The sequence below is a fragment of the Bufo gargarizans genome, unplaced genomic scaffold, assembly GCF_014858855.1.
Source record: "Bufo gargarizans isolate SCDJY-AF-19 unplaced genomic scaffold, ASM1485885v1 original_scaffold_986_pilon, whole genome shotgun sequence".
In the NCBI taxonomy this organism is placed as follows: Eukaryota; Metazoa; Chordata; class Amphibia; order Anura; family Bufonidae; genus Bufo; species Bufo gargarizans.
Genome location: NW_025334784.1, coordinates 209,887 through 232,791, shown reverse-complemented (window position 1 = coordinate 232,791; position 22,905 = coordinate 209,887). Strand labels below are relative to the sequence as shown.

Below are 22,905 nucleotides of genomic sequence, written 5' to 3'. Positions count from 1 at the left end.
TGAAGCCTCCTGGGCCTCCATAACACCTCAGCAGTGCCACAGGCTGATTGCCTCCATGCCACGCTGCATTGAAGCATCCTGGGCCTCCATAACACCTCAGCAGCGCCACAGGCTGATTGCCTCCATGCCACGCCGCATTGAAGCCTCCTGGGCCTCCATAACACCTCAGCAGTGCCACAGGCTGATTGCCTCCATGCCACGCCGCATTGAAGCATCCTGGGCCTCCATAACACCTCAGCAGTGCCACAGGCTGATTGCCTTCATGCCACGCCGCATTGAAGCCTCCTGGGCCTCCATAACACCTCAGCAGTGCCACAGGCTGATTGCCTCCATGCCACGCCGCATTGAAGCATCCTGGGCCTCCATAACACCTCAGCAGTGCCACAGGCTGATTGCCTTCATGCCACGCCGCATTGAAGCCTCCTGGGCCTCCATAACACCTCAGCAGTGCCACAGGCTGATTGCCTCCATGCCACGCCGCATTGAAGCATCCTGGGCCTCCATAACACCTCAGCAGTGCCACGGGCTGATTGCCTCCATGCCACGCCGCATTGAAGCATCCTGGGCCTCCATAACACCTCCGCAGTGCCACAGGCTGATTGCCTCCATGCCACGCCGCATTGAAGCCTCCTGGGCCTCCATAACACCTCAGCAGTGCCACAGGCTGATTGCCTCCATGCCACGCCACATTGAAGCAGTCATTTCTGCAAAAGGATTCCCGACCAAGTATTGAGTGCAGAACTGAACATAATTATTTGAAGGTTGACTTTTTTTTGTATTAAAAACACTTTTCTTTTATTGGTCGGATGAAATATGCTAATTTTTTAGATAGGAATTTTGGGTTTTCATGAGCTGTGGCCAAAATCATCAATATTAAAACAATAAAAGGCTTGAACTCCTTCAGTTGTGTGTAATGAATCTAAAATATATGAAAGTCTAATGTTTATCAGCACATTACAGAAAATAATGAACTTTATCACAATATGCTAATTTTTTTAGAAGGACCTGTATATATGGGGTGTGATAGGCTGTCTGTACACATATCCCTCGGTGGTATATACGGGGTGTGATAGGCTGTCTGTACACATATCCCTCGGTGGTATATAAGGTGTGATAGGCTGTCTGCACACATATCCCTCGGTGGTATATACGGGGTGTGATAGGCTGTCTGCACACATATCCCTCGGTGGTATATACGGGGTGTGATAGGCTGTCTGTACACATATCCCTCGGTGGTATATAAGGTGTGATAGGCTGTCTGTACACATATCCCTCGGTGGTATATAAGGTGTGATAGGCTGTCTGCACACATATCCCTCGGTGGTATATAAGGTGTGATAGGCTGTCTGCACACATATCCCTCGGTGGTATATACGGGGTGTGATAGGCTGTCTGCACACATATCCCTCGGTGGGTATATACGGGGTGTGATAGGCTGTCTGCACACATATCCCTCGGTGGTATATAAGGTGTGATAGGCTGTCTGCACACATATCCCTCGGTGGTATATACGGGGTGTGATAGGCTGTCTGCACACATATCCCTCGGTGGGTATATACGGGGTGTGATAGGCTGTCTGCACACATATCCCTCGGTGGTATATAAGGGGTGTGATAGGCTGTCTGCACACATATCCCTCGGTGGTATATAAGGTGTGATAGGCTGTCTGCACACATATCCCTCGGTGGTATATACGGGGTGTGATAGGCTGTCTGCACACATATCCCTCGGTGGTATATACGGGGTGTGATAGGCTGTCTGCACACATATCCCTCGGTGGTATATACGGGGTGTGATAGGCTGTCTGCACACATATCCCTCGGTGGTATATACGGGGTGTGATAGGCTGTCTGCACACATATCCCTCGGTGGTATATACGGGGTGTGATAGGCTGTCTGCACACATATCCCTCGGTGGGTATATAAGGAGTGTGATAGGCTGTCTGCACACATACCCATCCCTGCAGTCATGAGTAAAGGGGAGGCTTTATCAGAGTTGCAGGAGGGATGATTATTGGCTTTCGGTATTTCTGACTGAGGGGAGGGACAGAAGAGGATTGGCGATAAATATCCTTCATATTCTATCCTCAGTCAGAAGGTGCAATTGTGGGGATTCATCATATCTGCCAGGACTACAGATATGGCCGATGCCAATGTAATAAGGTCAGACAGAGAGCAGAGGCAAAAATCAGTTTATTGGCTGCTGTAAATAGAGGCGACCACCAGAGGCCGGACATGACGCTTCCTCCACAGAATCCCCCTCAAAATAAGTTCATCTTGGGTCTTTCTCAGGTTCCACATCTCTTGTGGGGGCTGTAACTGGGGGTGCTAGGACCTCATTCCACCATCTCCCTGGTCTTGGCCATTAACAGATAAGTGAATGAGAACTAACAAACGTCCAGATAGATGAGGGAGAAAACGATGCGACACCCGGAGGAGGCCCATGAAGCGGTGGACCTTTATTGCCTTAGCATAGCCTGAGTGGTTTTCGGTGCCTCAGCTCCAGACCAGTCTCATCCACATGCTGTAAACATTAAATGGCGGAGGACAGAGATGGAACAGTGCAGCGTCCCGCTCTCCGGTGAAGGGTCTGAACACAAACACAGCAAACAGGTTAGGTACTATGCACATGAATAGATTCTAAGACCTTTATCAGCAAGCTCCCGGGGTAATGAGACCTCACACAAGGAGCAGCGATCGTCACTATTAAATTGGAGAGTACCTTATATATTAAAACCTTAAAAATGAGGCCAGGCTCTGGTGACCACACTGAACCATAAGAGGGCACCCTAGAGCTGAGCCCTGGAACGTGTCGCCAGTCCTTGCATTCACAACAAATCGGGGTTCTCCGGACAATAAATCTATGAACATGTTCTACCTAGAAATGCTGAACCCAAACCCGCTGTGGTCCTCACAGGGAGCTGGGGTACGTACATCGCCCTAAATCTACACCAAACCTCAGGGGACTCGGACCCTGATCGCCCTGTGGCAGTAAACACCGAGTTATGCCTTCTTTGGAAAAGAAAAAAAAAAATTGCAAGAAGTTGTGAAATGTTCTGCTACAGGTGGCCCGGACACAGGGGCCGCTGCTCCGTACCCTGCATCTCTACAAGCAGCAGGTCAGAGCTGTAAACAGGGAGAATTGAGGCAAATGATCCTGGAAACAGGAAAAGAAAGGTCCCAAGAGAAGTCTGACCGGAAGTCGAGAGAGTCCGGGAGTCCTCATGCTATGTTCTCCTCAGAGAGTCTGTATGCAAGGGTGGACAGTTCGGGGGGCTTCTTCTCTGGGCCTCACTCCCCTCTTTGCTCAGCCCGCTGCTGACAGACTGAGAGCAGGCTGCTGGCTGACTGTGGCCCTGGAACGGGCTTCTGGCAGGGGGAGGACAGTCTTTGTTCTGGGACACGGCAGCCATGGTACACTCATTCAGGGATGAGCATGTCCGGAACGTTCCCTCTGCACAAACCGACCTCATGTTCTCCTGCATGGACTCAGAGCGGAAAATCTCAGGCCTCTTCTGCCTTGCACGAACATCTCCACTTTCCTTTGTTCCAGGTATGTGTAGCTTTACTGGCCCCAAGACACTTTTGGCGACTCTGCTGGGGTGAGAGGAGCCGGCAGCTTCTTCACTGAGCCCTTTGGGGGAGGTGGCAGCTTCTTCACTGAGCCCTTTGGGGGAGGTGGCAGCTTCTTCACTGAGCCCTTTGGGGGAGGTGGCAGCTTCTTCACTGAGCCCTTTGGAGGAGCCGGCAGCTTCTTCACTGAGCCCTTTGGAGGAGCCGGCAGCTTCTTCACTGAGCCCTTTGGAGGAGCCGGCAGCTTCTTCACTGAGCCCTTTGGAGGAGCCGGCAGCTTCTTCACTGAGCCCTTTGGAGGAGCCGGCAGGTGCGCTGCCATTAGGACGAGCAGCTAAAGTGCATGGTGCGTGGTCGCTGACCGCAGAGTTATTGTGCACGTCGGCATCTGGAGCAGCTACAGGACAAAGTGCTGGCTGTGGTGGGGAGTGGCGAGTAGATCGCAGCACCTCTAAACTTTCTGCACTGGATAGGTGGCAGCTGGTCCCAGGCTTGGCATCACCAGGCTGTTCACTGGTGCTTTCCTGGCTTTTCTCTTGGCTCAGTGCCAGGGCAGGTTTAGTGGGAGGCTCGGCTCCTTCACTTTTCACGTTGGGATTGTGCTTTAGTGTTTGGAGGTGGGCAGCAGATTCAAAGTAAGTGTGAGAGAGTGTTCTAGACCTACAGGAGGCAGAGTCAGGAGAGAGTGCACAGGATGTAAATTTACTGGAGGCGGAGTCAGAGGCAGGCATACAGGAGGATAATTCACTGGAGGCGGGGTCTGGAACAAGTGTACAGGATGTAAAATTACTGGAGGCGGGGTCTGGGACAAGTGCACAGGATGTAAACTTACTGGAGGCGGAGTCAGGGGTGGGCACACATGATAACTGACTGGAGGCGGGGTCTGGGACAAGTGCACGGGATGTAAATTTACTGGAGGCGGAGTCAGGGATGGGCACACAGGGTGCTTTGGGTTCACTTCGACTCCTGGAGATGAGGGGCAGGAAGGAATAATCATCATCACTCCTGCTCTTGGGTCGTGCCTGGAAAGAGTCTTTCTCGTCACTAAAACCAGAACCAGAATCCTGGTCCCTTCTGAACTTAGACCTGTCCGGTCTCCTTCCTTCCTGACTGTCCTCGGAGCCATCATCGGTTTCATCCTCAGAAGAATCCACTTCTCGGATGGCCTCCTGTTTCTGCAGAGACTCGCGCCTCTCCACCCTGTCATGCCGGATGGCACCAAGTTTCCGAGAAGGTTTCTGCAAAGTTCCCTTTTCTGCAAGTCCGACCTTCCCCCCGACACTCTCGCTCAGGGACTCCGGTAAACACTGCAGGTCTCTCTGGATCAGCTCCTTCTTGAAGTCTGAGTGGGAGATGTCCAGGCTGTGCTTACGAGAGGAAGGCAGCTTCTTCTCCGATGACAAAGAGCTGGACAGCTTCTCTGCAGACTGGACCCTCTTCAGCAGCGGAGACCGGGGAGGTTCTGTGCTCTTTGGTCGGGAGATCTGTCGTGAAAGTGGTGGTGATGAATGCAGTTTAACTGGAAAGGACTGAAGGATGTTACAGCTGCCGAGGCCGTGTCCGGGTAATGGGGAGGGCGAGCGCTGAGGTGACGTGGACTGGGACGTAGGTGAAGGTGCATGTGCCAGAGGGGAGAGTGGTATATTACCGGCAGACTTCCTCCTCGGAGAGCGGTACTGCCGCTGAAGCTTTGGTGCCAGCCCATGCAGAGAGCTGGGCCGGATATGAGCCGAGCTGGCGGGGGAGTTGGGCACACTGGAGCTCGGAGAGCTGCTCTGGGAAGAATTTCCACCAACTGGAAAAAAAGAAAAAAAAAAAGTGAGTGTTATACTGGGAGAGGAACACTACACTGTGTACAACTGTTAGGCAGGCGAGTATTTTTAACATCTCTTCATATTTTCTAACTCCAAGCAGTATAAACATGAGGTGATGTGTAATGAGGGCTGCGGCCTAAGGTGACCAGGACCCTAAATCAAGGCGTGCAGAATTACTAGGCAGCTTGCTTTCCACCGGCAAAACGGGCCAAAAAAAGTCAGAGGGAACAGTGCTCTTGCAAATGCTAAGATATTGGGGAGTGACCACAGAACCATCAAATATTACAGGGTCAATAGAAACGAGGGAAAGAGAAGAATGAAGTGACCAGGAAGGCATTCTCCTCCAGAGCTGTCATTCCACTGCAGCCTCCCCAGAAGTACCAGGTGTTCAGTGCACAGGCCCATGGCCAAGATAAGGAAGCCCAAGACCCGACCATGAGGCGAGAGAGACATAGCTGGCAGAGCTCCCCGTCCACTCCGACACCAGCAAGGGGGTGGTGGGGCACTGTGATGGGACCCATCAAGAGGTTCTTTCTCCCTGGCTTTGACGCTCTGCACTGTGATTGGACAGCGCTACAGCAAGGGAGAAGGAGACCCCTGGACAGCGCTACAGCAAGGGAGAAGGAGACCTCTGGACAGCGCTACAGCAAGGGAGAAGGAGACCCCTGGACAGCGCTACAGCAAGGGAGAAGGAGACCCCTGGACAGCGCTACAGCAAGGGAGAAGGAGACCCCTGGACAGCGCTACAGCAAGGGAGAAGGAGACCCCTGGACAGCGCTACAGCAAGGGAGAAGGAGACCTCTGGACAGCGCTACAGCAAGGGAGAAGGAGACCCCTGGACAGCGCTACAGCAAGGGAGAAGGAGACCCCTGGACAGCGCTACAGCAAGGGAGAAGGAGACCCCTGGACAGCGCTACAGCAAGGGAGAAGGAGACCCCTGGACAGCGCTACAGCAAGGGAGAAGGAGACCCCTGGACAGCGCTACAGCAAGGGAGAAGGAGACCCCTGGACAGCGCTACAGCAAGGGAGAAGGAGACCCCTGGACAGCGCTACAGCAAGGGAGAAGGAGACCCCTGGACAGCGCTACAGCAAGGGAGAAGGAGACCCCTGGACAGCGCTACAGCAAGGGAGAAGGAGACCCCTGGACAGCGCTACAGCAAGGGAGAAGGAGACCCCTGGACAGCGCTACAGCAAGGGAGAAGGAGACCCCTGGACAGTGCTACAGCAAGGGAGAAGGAGACCCCTGGACAGCGCTACAGCAAGGGAGAAGGAGACCCCTGGACAGCGCTACAGCAAGGGAGAAGGAGACCCCTGGACAGTGCTACAGCAAGGGAGAAGGAGACCCCTGGACAGCGCTACAGCAAGGGAGAAGGAGACCCCTGGACAGTGCTACAGCAAGGGAGAAGGAAGAAGACTTTATTTAGTCTATGATGTGGAAGCCTCCCTCACCTCCAGCCCAATGGATCCCCCACCTCCAGCAAAAATCCCCCTAAACTCTAGAACAGGGTAGGCAACCTTCAGCAATCCAACAGTTGTGAAACTACAACTCCCATCCCAATTAAATGGAGCATGCTGGGAATTGTAGTTTCACTACAGCTGGAGCGCTGAAGGTTGCTGACTCCGGCCCTAGCCTCTAAAATAAAGCGTGGAGGTTTGGCACTAATATGGCTGCAGCACCAATACCCCTTTGGGCCTCATGCACACGGCAGTTGCCCGGCCCACGCGGCCGCAATAGACGAGCACTGGCTGTGTGCACACTGTGTCAACGCAGCGCTTTCCTGTGGGTTCTCTGTGCCTTTTTTGCAGTGCGGACGGATCACTAACCAATTCAAGATGAAAGGGTCTGGATCCGTCTGCGGCCGTCACACGGATGTTGCTTGTGCATTGGGGACTTTCAGAATGTGCATGGGACGTTATGGGGCAGTAACCAGTGAGGTCGGAGGCAGTCACCTCAGACTCGCACACCACTCATTTGTAAAGATGGCTGCACATGCGGAGGAGCTCACCTGAGTGTGCGGATTCTGGGGTGGACCTGTAGCTCTGGGTTGGAGAGCGGGGAGACAAGACGTGGGGGGGAGACCCCGGGACACTCTCACCAGACGACAGGGAGCGGTTGAGGGAGGACAGGCTGCGGCTGGTGTGGAGGAGCGATGCTTGTTTGGTGATCTTCCGGAACAATGAACTCTTCTTCTTACTGCGAGACAAGTAGAAACTTCAGGACCCCCCGTACGGCCATCACTGGCTCCTGCGATGTGACGGACGGACGGCAGATTTATGCCTTTACTTACCTCTCCTGCCCGTCTTTGGTCTTGGTCTTTTTGTTGCGCCGCGCCATCTTCGACTTGTGACTCGCTTTTCGCGCCGGCCCAACTTTGATTGAAGTGTTTTCAAAAGGAGTGGTGGATATGGAGACCTTATTCCCGCTCTGTAAAGAAAACATGCATCATCCCACCACGAAGAAAAGAAAACCGCACAGAGCACTGCCGGAGGGCGAGAGAGAAACAGAGAGGGGATGTCCGGAGCAGCACTATGTACTGCAACCTTCTGTCGCACCAGGACTATTGCTCTTCCACTGCCCTATTCTTTACACTGCAGCTCTGCTTCTTGAGAGGGAGTACATGGAGAGCTGCACACGTTACAAGCTGACTGATCATTTACTACTGAGGGGAGAAAGACATGGGGGAGGGGCCTCAATAATCAGGAGGAGGCTGAACAAGGGGGAGGGTCCTGGAGACCACCCTCAGGAAACACTTTTACGACAAAGGATTTTTACAAAGCCCAGTCCGCGAGAGCGCGTTAACGATCAGAAGGAGGTGCGCCTCAACAGGTACCTTCAGGATCAGCTCCACCACCTCGGTATGGACCAGCCCATGGACAGCCTCTCCATTGACATGAGTGATCAGGTCGCCTTCCTGCAGGCCAGCCTCGTGCGCAGGACCATCCTCTTCTACATGCTGTGCAGCAGGGACAAGGTTTATGAGTGAACATTCTGCAGACCATAGAGAATACAAGAGGTCAGGCCGAGGACTTACCCAGACCATGTGGTGGACCGTGTAGACATCGCTCTCCCCCATGTACACACGAATGGCTCTCAGAGTGAACCCATACTTCTTTCCTGCCCGGAGAATGAGGATTGGCGGCTTCACGTGGGAGACGGCAGGGGAGAAGTCTCTGCTCGGAGAGGAGTCTCGGGATGATGGGTTGGAGGACATGGAGTGTGGAGACATGGGGCTGACCAGAGGGGAACACACATGGTGATCTGTGGAGAGTGAACGCACTGGTAATAACACAGCATGGCCCCCAGACGTAAAGCAAGCACACAGACATCTGCGCCATACCAGAGGGGATCATCAGCGACAGGGCCGTGGCCGAGGCAGACTTGATGACTTTATTGACCGGTCGAGAAGTGCGCTTTTCAATGGAGTCCCCTGAAAGCAGCCGGTGCCGGGCTCGCCTCACCGCCAAATCACTGATGGCTTTTGGAGTGCTGAAGTCGGAGGCGATGTGGCCGCTATGATCGGACACTGTGCTGCCAGCTGTGGATCAAAGCAGACGGCACTGTACCAGAGGTGTGAACAGACAGCTTACTGGAGATACATGCGAGGGCGCAGCGGGGCTGCGAGAATTACCAGTCAATGTGGTGGAGCTGCTGGTGTTGCTGATGGTGGATGACGGTGTAGTCGGCATTAACTCTTCATCCAGTTTCAGCTCCCTCTCCACCGGCTGCAAAACGGATCCTTCCCGAAATAACGTTGGCGTGGATGAATTTTCCTGATGAAGTAGTTTCTTCTGTGCCAGTGGCTCCTCTTCTGTGGAGATGGCAAAGCGTGGCATGTCCACCAGACCTGAGCAGCGCCTGCGTACCGTGAGGGGGGGGCTGGAATCACTCTCTGTATGGGAGGACTCCGAGGCAGAGAGGCGCTTGCGGAGTCTGAATGAAGAAATTACGGTCATGGCTGGAAGAATGCAATCATCCATATTCAGAAGTGATCAGGAGAGCGGTGTCCACGTCATGAAGCCACACGCTCACAGCTGGGCTGAACGGAATAATCCGCCCCACCAGACACTTACATTTCAGGAGATCCGAGCACCCAGCTCCGGTCCCGGTTCTTCAGGCCTCCCAAGGCATCCAGTTTGTCATCCTTTTCGTCACTGAGACTGCGCTTTGCGGGCGGTGGGGTCTTCTCCTCGTGAATAGACAGCCGCTCCATGCTGCTGTAGACCTGGCAGAGAAGGAAACTCATGTCACGTAAAAACAGATCTGAGGGAAGCGAAACGGACGGATGTAGATGTCCTCAGATACACAAGCAAGCTCTAACCTGTGGCTCTACAGCTGTCGAGAACAACAACTCCCAACGTGTTCTGCTAGCTAGACTTTGGAGACTATTCATCTTGACACTTTACGTACCTTGCTGTATCTTGGGGAGCAGGAGGAGAACTGTCTGATCTCCACACAATCTTCATCATTGGTATCATCCTCCTCCTCAGAGTCCACATGATGATAGCGCTCAGAGCGAGCTGCAGGAAGAAACACCAATCAGATTTCCTCATAACATGTGATCAACAATATGGCGGAGCACAGTGGAGGACACGGACCTCAGGTCAGACTCCAGAGACTATGAACATGAAGAAAGCAGGTCCTCTTCCTATGGAGTCACATGGTTAGATCACATGACCCCCTCTCAGCCAGATCATGTGACAGACACAGGACTGGCTGAGAGGCATCATGTGATCCCACAGAACCAGTGCTTTCCCAGTCCCCATGCTTGGCAGGCATTCCACCTGATGGGGGTATTACTCCCATGCTCTTTGTCAGTTCCAGTTAATATGCAGAACTATTATAACTCAACCATTCGTCTTACTGTCAAAGTAACTGGTGTCGTCTTCAGATTCCAGCTGAGGAATGAATTCCGCCTTCTGCCGGAGCAGCCCATTCCAGTCCAGATCCTTGAAGAAGAGATGCTGCTTGACCTCGTACGCTCCTCCTGTAAAAGGTGAGCGGTCAGAGAGCAGGTCCATGCGTGCAGTTCTTATAAGACACGAGCAGACGCATGCGCACCCGTTCCCATCCGTTCCAGGGGGTTCTGGCGGAGAAGCTTGTAGATGAGATCCTGGGTGTCCGCTGGCAGAGCCTCCTCCCCGCCTGGCCAGGCAATCTCATCTGGTGCCAGAAGAAAAGGGAAAAGTCATGTCAGTCAGGATGGGTCTGGGGAAATGACCGGTCTGCTGTAAGGGACGCCCGGGACGTCTGGATCATGTGAAGCGGACACAGATTCACTAGTGCACGGGTCAGTAACATCTGGCACGCCAGTTGTAGTTAAACTACAATTCCCAGCATGCTCCATTCACTTCTATGGGAGTGCAGGTGGGAGTTCTGGTTATACAACAGCTGGAGTGCCAGAGGAGGCCGACCCCTGCGCTAGCGTTTCAGATCACTCACTTGTAACACACCAGTCAAGATGTAAACAAATTTTTCCATTCTGTGACAGCAAGAGGAGATGTTGAAGTGGTTGCAGAGCTTGTCAAAGTACAATGACTAAGGGGGTCATCTCCCAAAATCTATGTACCTCATATCCACAGGACATGTGACCCCCCCCATCCTGAGGACTAGGGGCTGTCATTGCATCGCTCCGTTCACTTCCACGGGATGGCAGGAGCACTGGTTGCTGTGGGTTTACTTCACACAATAGTTTTCCCGCAGTGTCCCTTACAGTTTGTCACTTTATGGCTGACCGCTACGTCCCAACTTACCGCTGATCACCTGACCAAACAGCTCTTCTGGGGTATCTCCAAAGAAGGGGGCACAGCCAACCAAGAACTCATAGAGAATGATGCCCATTGCCCACCAGTCCACAGGTTTCCCATAGCCTTGTCTCAGGATGACCTCGGGGGCGATGTACTCCGGGGTACCACACACCTGCCAGGAAGACAAGCTTAACACACATCACGAGTCATAAGAAGGGACGTCAGAATCGTGGTCGCCGCTCTACCCACCTGCTTGTCCAGAAACTCGCGGGTGTCCTTCTCAATGTGCCCCTCGTACAGATTAGTGGTCAGACTCATCAGCCCAATCTTCGAGAGACCAAAATCTGTTAGCTTGATGTGACCCATCGAGGTGATGAGGAGGCTGCAGAGAAGAAAGCAATTATAAAAAAAATGTCCTCCCAACAGCGCCATGCCCCCAGCTCAGTCACACATGATGGCGGGAGATAAGCGGGGGTGCAGGAGCGAGACCAAGATCCGGACTGACGTCAGGCAGGAGCAGCCCACCTCTGTGGACCCCGCAGGGGCACCCTACAAACTACGACAACCTTAAGAACCTACTTGTCTGGCTTCAGGTCCCGATGGACAATCCCATAATTGTGGAGATATTCCAACGCCAGGACAGTTTCTGCAAAGTACATGCGTGCCATGTCCACAGGCAGAGCGCCAATATTCTTCAGGAGCGTGGCACAGTCCCCGCCTGAGGGAGAGAGCTTGTCATTAGGTGGAGATCGGCTAAGGGCGATACCCCGTGTAGTGTATGGGCAGCCACACACCACCCTGGATGACAGCAGAGACTACAACACCCACCTTCCACATACTCCATGACCATGCACAAGTGGCGCTTGGTCTCAAATGAGCAGAACATGCTGACCACAAAAGGGTTCTCAGCGAAGGTGAGGATGTCCCTCTCCACAAACGCCTGCTGGATCTGGTTCCTCAAGATTAAGTTCTGCTTATTGATCTTCTTAATTGCGAACCTTTGCCGCGTTTCCTTGTGCCGGACTAAATAAACCGCCCTGGAGAAGACATGGCAAGGATTTACAGCTCTAAGCGTCTGTGGGCACGATCCATCTTCTGGCCTCTACACTCACCCGTAGGCTCCATTGCTGATCAGCTTGATGTTCTCAAACTCTTCTTCTGAGGGCGCCTTCTTAGCTGGCATGACAGCGGCGCTGCGTCCCTACAAATACAGAGGGGTTTATCGGCTGCCCCCTAAACACTGGTAAACAAGGATGGGGAGCGATTACCTCCACAGAGTCGTCCGTCTCGGGGGTGTCCGCGCTGCTGTCATAGCTGTTCAGCTGGGCCATTTCTAAAAATGAAGTATCAGAGGGCGTCACAATGTTGTCGACAACTAGAACCATTAGGGGAACATTACCGACCCCACAGATCATGACATACGGCACAGGGTGGGAGGTGCAGCCCCCAGGGAGTCACTCACCCTCCAGGGGATCCCTATTGAGCCCCAACTGGCTGATGATGTAGCGGGGGATGTCGGACTTAATGCCTTCTCCTTCCTTAGCATGGCCTTCTGCAGCCTCCAGGAGATGGTAGAACTCCTCGGGGTCAAATTCCTGGGGACAGAAGACACATGATGGAACCCGACATCTACCGAGAGCTCTACCAGGCTGCCCCCGTCGTGCCAGTCAGGTTCTGGCAAGACCACAACTTCAACACTTCTCACTGCCGACTCCAGCGACAAAAGCGCAAAAAACCCTCGCTTTAGAGGTGCAGCCTTCATTAATAAGTGCCCTTTGTCGGCCGACTCCCGCTCATTTTCAAGATCTCCGCTTTCTCTCACTGAACAAAAGCATCTATTGCTAAAACCCACCAAGTAGAAAAAAATATATATAACAGCTGAGGGTTTGTTACAATCTTTCAATGTAGACCATACCTTGCGAGATAAGCACAGAACTTCCTAAATCTCCTGATCACCTTTCTTACACCACTACACTGTGACGAAGTGATCAGCTGTGAGTGGAGGACAGAAGCAGCTTTCAGATAGAATCTTCTCATTCTATGAGCATCACTTCCATTTAACCCTCCGAGCGCCACAGTCCAAATTCTGCACTTTCCCCTATACAGCAAAGTGACTACCATATAGTACAGCAGGTAGGGTGATATAGGCTGTGTACACTGTAGATATATGTAGTACAGCAGGTAGGGTGATATAGGCTGTGTACACTGTAGATATATGTAGTACAGGTAGGGCGATATAGGCTGTGTACACTGTAGATATATGTAGTACAGGTACGGCGATATAGGCTGTGTACACTGTAGATCTATGTAGTACAGGTAGGGTGATATAGGCTGTGTACACTGTAGATATATGTAGTACAGGTAGGGCGATATAGGCTGTGTACCCTGTAGATTATGTAGTACAGGTAGGGCGATATAGGCTGTGTACACTGTGGATATATGTAGTACAGGTAGGGCGATATAGGCCGTGTACCCTGTAGATATATGTAGTACAGGTAGGGTGATATAGGCTGTGTACCCTGTAGATATATGTAGTACAGGTAGGGTGATATAGGCTGTGTACACTGTAGATATATGTAGTACAGGTAGGGCGATATAGGCCGTGTACACTGTGGATATATGTAGTACAGGTAGGGTGATATAGGCTGTGTACCCTGTAGATATATGTAGTACAGGTAGGGTGATATAGGCTGTGTACACTGTAGATATATGTAGTACAGGTAGGGCGATATAGGCTGTGTACACTGTAGATATATGTAGTACAGGTAGGGTGATATAGGCTGTGTACACTGTAGATATATGTAGTACAGGTACGGCGATATAGGCTGTGTACACTGTAGATCTATGTAGTACAGGTAGGGTGATATAGGCTGTGTACACTGTAGATATATGTAGTACAGGTAGGGTGATATAGGCTGTGTACACTGTAGATATATGTAGTACAGGTACGGCGATATAGGCTGTGTACACTGTAGATCTATGTAGTACAGGTAGGGTGATATAGGCTGTGTACACTGTAGATATATGTAGTACAGGTAGGGCGATATAGGCTGTGTACACTGTAGATATATGTAGTACAGGTAGGGCGATATAGGCTGTGTACACTGTAGATGTATGTAGTACAGGTAGGGTGATATAGGCTGTGTACACTGTAGATATATGTAGTACAGGTAGGGTGATATAGGCTGTGTACACTGTAGATATATGTAGTACAGGTATGGTGATATAGGCTGTGTACACTGTAGATATATGTAGTACAGGTATGGTGATATAGGCTGTGTACACTGTAGATATATGTAGTACAGGTAGGGTGATATAGGCTGTGTACACTGTAGATATATGTAGTACAGGTATGGTGATATAGGCTGTGTACACTGTAGATATATGTAGTACAGGTAGGGTGATATAGGCTGTGTACACTGTAGATATATGTAGTACAGGTAGGGTGATATAGGCTGTGTACACTGTAGATATATGTAGTACAGGTATGGTGATATAGGCTGTGTACACTGTAGATATATGTAGTACAGGTATGGTGATATAGGCTGTGTACACTGTAGATATATGTAGTACAGGTACGGCGATATAGGCCGTGTACACTGGAATTCTATGCGGTACAGCAGGTACAGTACGGGTTAGGTAGGCTGTGTACACTGTAGATATATGTAGTACAGGTACGGCGATATAGGCCGTGTACACTGGAATTCTATGCGGTACAGCAGGTACAGTACGGGTTAGGTAGGCTGTCTACACTGTAGATCTATGTAGTACAGGTAGGGTGATATAGGCTGTGTACACTGTAGATCTATGTAGTACAGGTAGGGTGATATAGGCTGTGTACACTGTAGATATATGTAGTACAGGTAGGGCGATATAGGCCGTGTACACTGTAGATCTATGTAGTACAGGTAGGGTGATATAGGCTGTGTACACTGTAGATATATGTAGTACAGGTAGGGCGATATAGGCTGTGTACACTGTAGATCTATGTAGTACAGGTAGGGCGATATAGGCTGTGTACACTGTAGATATATGTAGTACAGGTACGGCGATATAGGCCGTGTACACTGGAATTCTATGCGGTACAGCAGGTACAGTACGGGTTAGGTAGGCTGTGTACACTGTAGATCTATGTAGTACAGGTACGGTGATATAGGCTGTGTACACTGTAGATATATGTAGTACAGGTAGGGCGATATAGGCTGTGTACACTGTAGATCTATGTAGTACAGGTAGGGCGATATAGGCTGTGTACACTGTAGATATATGTAGTACAGGTACGGCGATATAGGCCGTGTACACTGGAATTCTATGCGGTACAGCAGGTACAGTACGGGTTAGGTAGGCTGTGTACCCTGTAGATCTATGTAGTACAGGTAGGGTGATATAGGCTGTGTACACTGTAGATATATGTAGCACAGGTAGGGCGATATAGGCTGTGTACACTGTAGATATATGTAGTACAGGTAGGGTGATATAGGCTGTGTACCCTGTAGATTATGTAGTACAGGTAGGGCGATATAGGCTGTGTACACTGTAGATCTATGTAGTACAGGTAGGGCGATATAGGCCGTGTACACTGGAATTCTATGCGGTACAGCAGGTACAGTACGGGTTAGGTAGGCTGTGTACACTTGCTGTATGTGCTCTTCACAGTTCATAGCCATGTTATTGTATGAGCAGGCTCATTTTCTGAGCTGTCACAATCAGCTGCGCAGTTCATTACTCAGGTGCCGACAGTGACAGGTGCGAGGACGCTCCACCGACTCCACTCCCTTTTCTCTCAAGGCCAGAGATTCTGTAGTGAGCGGAACAATGACAAAATGACCCAATCGTTTGGGGGGAGGAACGAGATTACGGAAAAAAGTGCGCTGTACGGGACAGAGTGGCAGTGTTCAGGTCAGAGACTGCAGAAGGACTAGATAGATGCGGCAGCGATAGGGTCAGAGGTGCAGCGGTCTGTATAGAAGGACTGGACGGAGCAGCAGTGTTAGGCCTCTTGCACACGAACGTTGTGTGCCCGTGGCCGTACTGCGCGTACGCAATAAATGGGCACCGGCCCATGTGCACTCCGCATCATGGATGCGAACCCCCACGGAATCACTATGGAGTGCTTCCGTGGTGTTTGTCAGTGCCCCCGCACCGCAAAAAAGTAGAACTTGTTCTATTTTTTTTGCGTTGCGGACGGATCACGGACTGTGGTGGAAATAACCTCGCCACTGGGTTTTGGAGGGGCCGTTTGCCAGCCTCTTGCCTCAGGATTATGGCCCATATACTGACTATGAAGGAGAAGACAGACCGGCCGCACAGCTTAAATCCGTGGAACTGTTTTGGGCAGGAAAGCCATGCTTGCGGTCGGTCAAATGTGACTTCCATGGAATTCGGGAACCCCTGCTCGGATCGGGTGATTTTTGGATATATTGTTCACCCAGATCAGAGTTATCCAGGGATGTATAATTTATGGGGATATGTGGGGCGTTTTGGGGGAAAATGTGTGTTTTCTGCTTGTGAGTGATTAAGTTAGCCCATTGTGTTTGCGGGGGGGGGGCTATAAATGTATGTGATTGGCTAATGTAAAAACTGTCTCAGTCTTCCACAAGGTCCCCAGGTGAAGTGTCCTTTGCTGGAAGAACTGTATACGCTGTATACTCCCCGGCTATAATCCCTGAGCTCTTTTAAGAGCTTGTTCCTACATCGCTCTCTTAAGGAAGAGAGGGTCACCCACTGGAGCCTTGTAGTAGGTCCAGGGTGGGAAGGAGGTGGCGAGACCCCAACCAAGCTGCAGCGGTTCGTGGGGTCTGCAGTGATTACGGTGTCAAGTGGAGTGCTTGGAGCTCTCAGAAAGCACTAGGAGCATCCATCAGAGGTACCAAGTCGGGGTGCCAGGAGATCCGTTACACAGGTCTCGATCCGTCCCGGACCACAAATTGTGGTCTGCAAGGCACAGAACGGATGCACAACGTTCATGCGCAAGGGGCCTTATGGTCAGAGGAGCAGTGGTCTGTAAAGAAGGACTGGACGGAGCGGCAGTGTTGGGGTCAGAGTCTGGTGGTGGAGGGCTGGACGGAGCGGCAGTGTTGGGGGTCAGAGTCTGGTGGTGAAGGGCTGGACGGAGCGGCAGTGTTGGGGTCAGAGTCTGGTGGTGGAGGGCTGGACGGAGCGGCAGTGTTGGGGTCAGAGTCTGGTGGTGGAGGGCTGGACGGAGCGGCAGTGTTGGGGGTCAGAGTCTGGTGGTGAAGGGCTGGACGGAGCGGCAGTGTTGGGGTCAGAGTCTGGTGGTGAAGGGCTGGACGGAGCGGCAGTGTTGGGGTCAGAGTCTGGTGGTGGAGGGCTGGACGGAGCGGCAGTGTTGGGGGTCAGAGTCTGGTGGTGGAGGGCTGGACGGAGCGGCAGTGTTTGGGTCAGAGGTGCAGCAGTCTGCAGAGGGCTGGACGGAGTGGCAGTGTTGGGGTCAGAGTCTGGTGGTGGAGGGCTGGACGGAGCGGCAGTGTTGGGGTCAGATGTGGCAGTCTGCAGAGGACTGGAAGGAGCAGCAGTGTTGGGGTCAGAGTCTGGTGGTGAAGGGCTGGACGGAGCGGCAGTGTTGGGGTCAGAGTCTGGTGGTGGAGGGCTGGACGGAGCGGCAGTGTTGGGGGTCAGAGTCTGGTGGTGAAGGGCTGGACGGAGCGGCAGTGTTTGGGTCAGAGGTGCAGCAGTCTGCAGAGGGCTGGACGGAGTGGCAGTGTTGGGGTCAGAGTCTGGTGGTGGAGGGCTGGACGGAGCGGCAGTGTTGGGGTCAGATGTGGCAGTCTGCAGAGGACTGGAAGGAGCAGCAGTGTTGGGGTCAGAGTCTGGTGGTGGAGGGCTGGACGGAGCGGCAGTGTTGGGGTCAGAGTCTGGTGGTGAAGGGCTGGACGGAGCGGCAGTGTTGGGGTCAGAGTCTGGTGGTGAAGGGCTGGACGGAGCGGCAGTGTTGGGGTCAGAGTCTGGTGGTGAAGGGCTGGAAGGAGCGGCAGTGTTGGGGTCAGAGTCTGGTGGTGAAGGGCTGGACGGAGCGGCAGTGTTGGGGTCAGAGTCTGGTGGTGAAGGGCTGGAAGGAGCGGCAGAGGCACAGTGGTCTGTAGAGGAGTCAGGTATAAACCAGAGGCTGCGGGGGCAATGACAGAATACATTGCTTTCCTTGGTAATTCTGTGGAAAAATTTAGCCTGAAAGATCCATGTTACAGACATTGTGATCTGTGCACGCACTCTTACCAAACACTCGAGGAGCCGGGCCGGCCGGGCGATAATGATCATCAGCTTCTTCACCAGCTGCGTGACAAATGCCACCTCAGAACTCTCCGAGCGCTCGTGGGCCTGTAAAATACAAACATGAAATACAAGTCTGTGCAGCGGGTGCCCTGCAGACTCCTACCCATCCTGACTCAGTCCGGGCCCTCCCTCCGGACCCTGTACCCACTCTGACCCAGCCCTCTCTACAGGCCTAATACCCATCCAAACCTGGTCCCAGCCCTCCCCGCGGACTCTGCATCTGTCCTAACCTGGTCCCAGTCCTCCCCGCGGACTCTGCATCTGTCCTAACCTGGTCCCAGCCCTCCCCGCGGACTCTGCATCTGTCCTAACCTGGTCCCAGCCCTCCCCGCGGACTCTGCATCTGTCCTAACCTGGTCCCAGTCCCTCCCGGCGGACTCTGCATCTGTCCTAACCTGGTCCCAGCCCTCCCCACGGACTCTGCATCTGTCCTAACCTGGTCCCAGCCCTCCCCGCGGACTCTGCATCTGTCCTAACCTGGTCCCAGTCCTCCCGGCGGACTCTGCATCTGTCCTAACCTGGTCCCAGCCCTCCCCACGGACTCTGCATCTGTCCTAACCTGGTCCCAGCCCTCCCCGCGGACTCTGCATCTGTCCTAACCTGGTCCCAGTCCTCCCGGCGGACTCTGCATCTGTCCTAACCTGGTCCCAGCCCTCCCCGCGGACTCTGCATCTGTCCTAACCTGGTCCCAGCCCTCCCCGCGGACTTTGTACACAAAGGAGGATGAAAATCCTCACAGGCTTTCTCCAGGACAGTGTGAATGCCGCCATGATTAGGGCATCAGGGGAGGCAGTCGGGGAGACCCGTGTGCAGCCTCGGGCACACTATTCCATCAGAGGGCTCATTAATCCCGCACAGCTTTATTTAACGTGCAGAAGGCGCGGCGGCTTCAGGAGCGCATCAGCTGAGATTTCCCTTTTCAGCATAATTACTTGCTCCTGAGCCACTTGGGATTTAGCAGCTGCGTCTCCGGCCGAACTGCGAATCCATGAGAAACCGAAGTGCAGCGATAATGAGACGACGTCCGGGAGTCCGTATAGAGCGCTTACGGACTCAACGACTTACATTATGAGTAGGGCTGAGCCAATCAACTTCATATGAAACATCCAAAGTCGATTCGCCTATCCCCAACCCAGGAGGACGCAGAGACAATGTAAGGAGTCACAGGCTGGCACACCTGGTTAATCATGTGCCCCCTACACAGGTACATATAGACAACCTAAGGAGTCACAGGCTGGCACACCTGCTTAATCACGTGCCCCCTACACAGGTACATATAGACAATGTAAGGAGTCACAGGCTGGCACACCTGGTTAATCATGTGCCCCCTACACAGGTACATATAGACAACCTAAGGAGTCACAGGCTGGCACACCTGGTTAATCATGTGCCCCCTACACAGGTATATATAGACAACCTAAGGAGTCACAGGCTGGCACACCTGCTTAATCACGTGCCCCCTACACAGGTACATATAGACAACCTAAGGAGTCACAGGCTGGCACACCTGCTTAATCACGTGCCCCCTACATGGGTACATATAGACAATGTAAGGAGTCACAGGCTGGCACACCTGCTTAATCATGTGCCCCCTACATGGGTACATATAGACAATGTAAAGAGTCACAGGCTGGCACACCTGGTTAATCATGTGCCCCCTACACAGGTACATATAGACAATGTAGAGTCACAGGCTGGCACACCTGCTTAATCATGTGCCCCCTACACAGGTACATATAGACAATGTAAAGAGTCACAGGCTGGCACACCTGGTTAATCATGTGCCCCCTACACAGGTACATATAGACAATGTAAGGAGTCACAGGCTGGCACACCTGGTTAATCATGTGCCCCCTACACAGGTACATATAGACAACCTAAGGAGTCACAGGCTGGCACACCTGGTTAATCATGTGCCCCCTACACAGGTACATATAGACAATGTAAGGAGTCACAGGCTGGCACACCTGCTTAATCATGTGCCCCCTACACAGGTACATATAGACAACCTAAGGAGTTACAGGCTGGCACACCTGGTTAATCATGTGCCCCCTACACAGGTACAGATAGACAATGTAAAGAGTCACAGGCTGGCACACCTGGTTAATCACGTGCCCCCTACACAGGTACATATAGACAACCTAAGGAGTCACAGGCTGGCACACCTGGTTAATCATGTGCCCCCTACACAGGTATATATAGACAACGTAAAGAGTCACAGGCTGGCACACCTGGTTAATCACGTGCCCCCTACACAGGTACATATAGACAACCTAAGGAGTCACAGGCTGGCACACCTGGTTAATCATGTGCCCCCTACACAGGTACAGATAGACCATGTAAAGAGTTACAGGCTGGCACACCTGGTTAATCATGTGCCCCTACACAGGTACAGATAGACCATGTAAAGAGTTACAGGCTGGCACACCTGGTTAATCATGTGCCCCCTACACAGGTATATATAGACAACGTAAAGAGTCACAGGCTGGCACACCTGGTTAATCACGTGCCCCCTACACAGGTACATATAGACAACCTAAGGAGTCACAGGCTGGCACACCTGGTTAATCATGTGCCCCCTACACAGGTATATATAGACAACGTAAAGAGTCACAGGCTGGCACACCTGGTTAATCACGTGCCCCCTACACAGGTACATATAGACAACGTAAAGAGTTACAGGCTGGCACACCTGGTTAATCATGTGCCCCCTACACAGGTACATATAGACAACCTAAGGAGTCACAGGCTGGCACACCTGGTTAATCATGTGCCCCCTACACAGGTACAGATAGACCATGTAAAGAGTTACAGGCTGGCACACCTGGTTAATCATGTGCCCCCTACACAGGTACAGATAGACCATGTAAAGAGTCACAGGCTGGCACACCTGGTTAATCACGTGCCCCCTACACAGGTATATATAGACAACCTAAGGAGTCACAGGCTGGCACACCTGGTTAATCATGTGCCCCCTACACAGGTACATATAGACAATGTAAGGAGTCACAGGCTGGCACACCTGGTTAATCATGTGCCCCCTACACAGGTACATATAGACAACCTAAGGAGTCACAGGCTGGCACACCTGGTTAATCATGTGCCCCCTACACAGGTACATATAGACAATGTAAAGAGTTACAGGCTGGCACACCTGGTTAATCATGTGCCCCCCACACAGGTATATATAGACAATGTAAGGAGTCACAGGCTGGCACACCTGGTTAATCATGTGCCCCCTACACAGGTACATATAGACAATGTAAGGAGTCACAGGCTGGCACACCTGGTTAATCATGTGCCCCCTACAATGTAAGGCATTCTGGCTTTCTATGGCGGAGCAGAACCCTGGAGCACCACATGTTCCACAGCCAAATACTAAATGAGAATGAAGCCTTAATGTGCGGCAGCTGGACGGAGCAGGAGAGCGCTGCAGCGTGCAGTTAATAATGCCGCCACTCACCTGCCCCCTCACCAGACGACTAACTTGTAGAAGCCACTCAGCCATGATCTGAGCGCAGCGCTGTGGATCCAACATCCTCAGGACACAGCTCCAGGAGAGGACCAGCCGCTGGCGCCAACCCTCCAACAACGACTAGTTTATGATGGTTCCACAAATTCAGCCTTATATAGCGAGCAGCCGCCACACGTGACGACCTGGTACATGTCATCTAATTACCCATTCCTGGTGACGGCACGCCGCGCGGAGGGGGCTGCAGAGCACCTGCCATTCCTGCACATCGGAGAGCCCCATCACTCACCAACAGCAGCCACTGGGCCATGAAATTAATGTCAGCGTCCGCCCTCCAGGGATCGGTGCAGCCAATAACACACCGTCAGCGAGCGAATACAGCCAGACACACGGAGCAGAAGTGTTCACACCCCGGTGCAGTACAGAGCAGCGGTCAGGGCTTATGACACCGACGTCTCCAAAAGAAGAAATCTATATACAAAATGTCAAAATGTCTGTAAAGTAACTACATTTATTGCATAAGTATTCATCTCCGCCGTGCCTGCAGGTAGCAGGGGCTGCCGTCTCTGCGGAGCGGACATGCTGCACCTTTTCCTCACGCTCCTTTGCTCGGTCCAGTTTGGGCATAAACAGACGGCGTGTTGTGTGTCAGACCTCGCAGGACCCAGCCGCTCCGCATACACGCGGCACCTTCCCCGGACCCAGCCGCTCCGCATACACGCGGCACCTTCCCCGGACCCAGCCGCTCCGCATACACGCGGCACCTTCCCCGGACCCAGCCGCTCCGCATACACGCGGCACCTTCCCCGGACCCAGCCGCTCCGCATACACGCGGCACCTTCCCCGGGACCCAGCCGCTCCGCATACACGCGGCACCTTCCCCGGACCCAGCGCTCCGCATACACGCGGCACCTTCCCCTGACCCAGCCGCTCCGCATACACCGCTTACCTTCCCGGACCCAGCCGCTCCGCATACACGCGGCACCTTCCCCGGACCCAGCCGCTCCGCAT

The 22,905-nt window shown here is 52.6% G+C and overlaps 1 protein-coding gene across 8 annotated transcripts in view; it reads right to left on the bottom strand.

The window, feature by feature from the left end:
- Positions 1 to 2,176: 2,176 nt before the first annotated feature.
- The window catches only part of LOC122924278 (microtubule-associated serine/threonine-protein kinase 2-like), a 103,270-nt gene continuing 82,541 nt past the window's right edge, over positions 2,177 to 22,905 (bottom strand). For 6 of the 8 annotated variants that reach the window (XM_044275222.1, XM_044275226.1, XM_044275227.1 and 3 more), the window contains 19 exons: positions 18,366 to 18,467; positions 12,595 to 12,727; positions 12,401 to 12,465; positions 12,245 to 12,333; positions 11,961 to 12,169; positions 11,712 to 11,850; positions 11,382 to 11,514; positions 11,139 to 11,304; positions 10,447 to 10,548; positions 10,250 to 10,372; positions 9,796 to 9,905; positions 9,459 to 9,610; positions 9,017 to 9,318; positions 8,726 to 8,923; positions 8,420 to 8,646; positions 8,219 to 8,341; positions 7,676 to 7,812; positions 7,394 to 7,581; positions 2,177 to 5,368 (listed from right to left, as the gene is read on the bottom strand). In XM_044275222.1, coding sequence (XP_044131157.1) covers positions 3,228 to 5,368; positions 7,394 to 7,581; positions 7,676 to 7,812; positions 8,219 to 8,341; positions 8,420 to 8,646; positions 8,726 to 8,923; positions 9,017 to 9,318; positions 9,459 to 9,610; positions 9,796 to 9,905; positions 10,250 to 10,372; positions 10,447 to 10,548; positions 11,139 to 11,304; positions 11,382 to 11,514; positions 11,712 to 11,850; positions 11,961 to 12,169; positions 12,245 to 12,333; positions 12,401 to 12,465; positions 12,595 to 12,727; positions 18,366 to 18,467 — 4,839 coding nt within the window. In that variant the 3' untranslated portion in view covers positions 2,177 to 3,227. The remainder of the gene's footprint in view (positions 5,369 to 7,393; positions 7,582 to 7,675; positions 7,813 to 8,218; positions 8,342 to 8,419; positions 8,647 to 8,725; positions 8,924 to 9,016; positions 9,319 to 9,458; positions 9,611 to 9,795; positions 9,906 to 10,249; positions 10,373 to 10,446; positions 10,549 to 11,138; positions 11,305 to 11,381; positions 11,515 to 11,711; positions 11,851 to 11,960; positions 12,170 to 12,244; positions 12,334 to 12,400; positions 12,466 to 12,594; positions 12,728 to 18,365; positions 18,468 to 22,905) is intronic. The other 2 variants (XM_044275223.1, XM_044275224.1) reach the window with 2 other exon arrangements.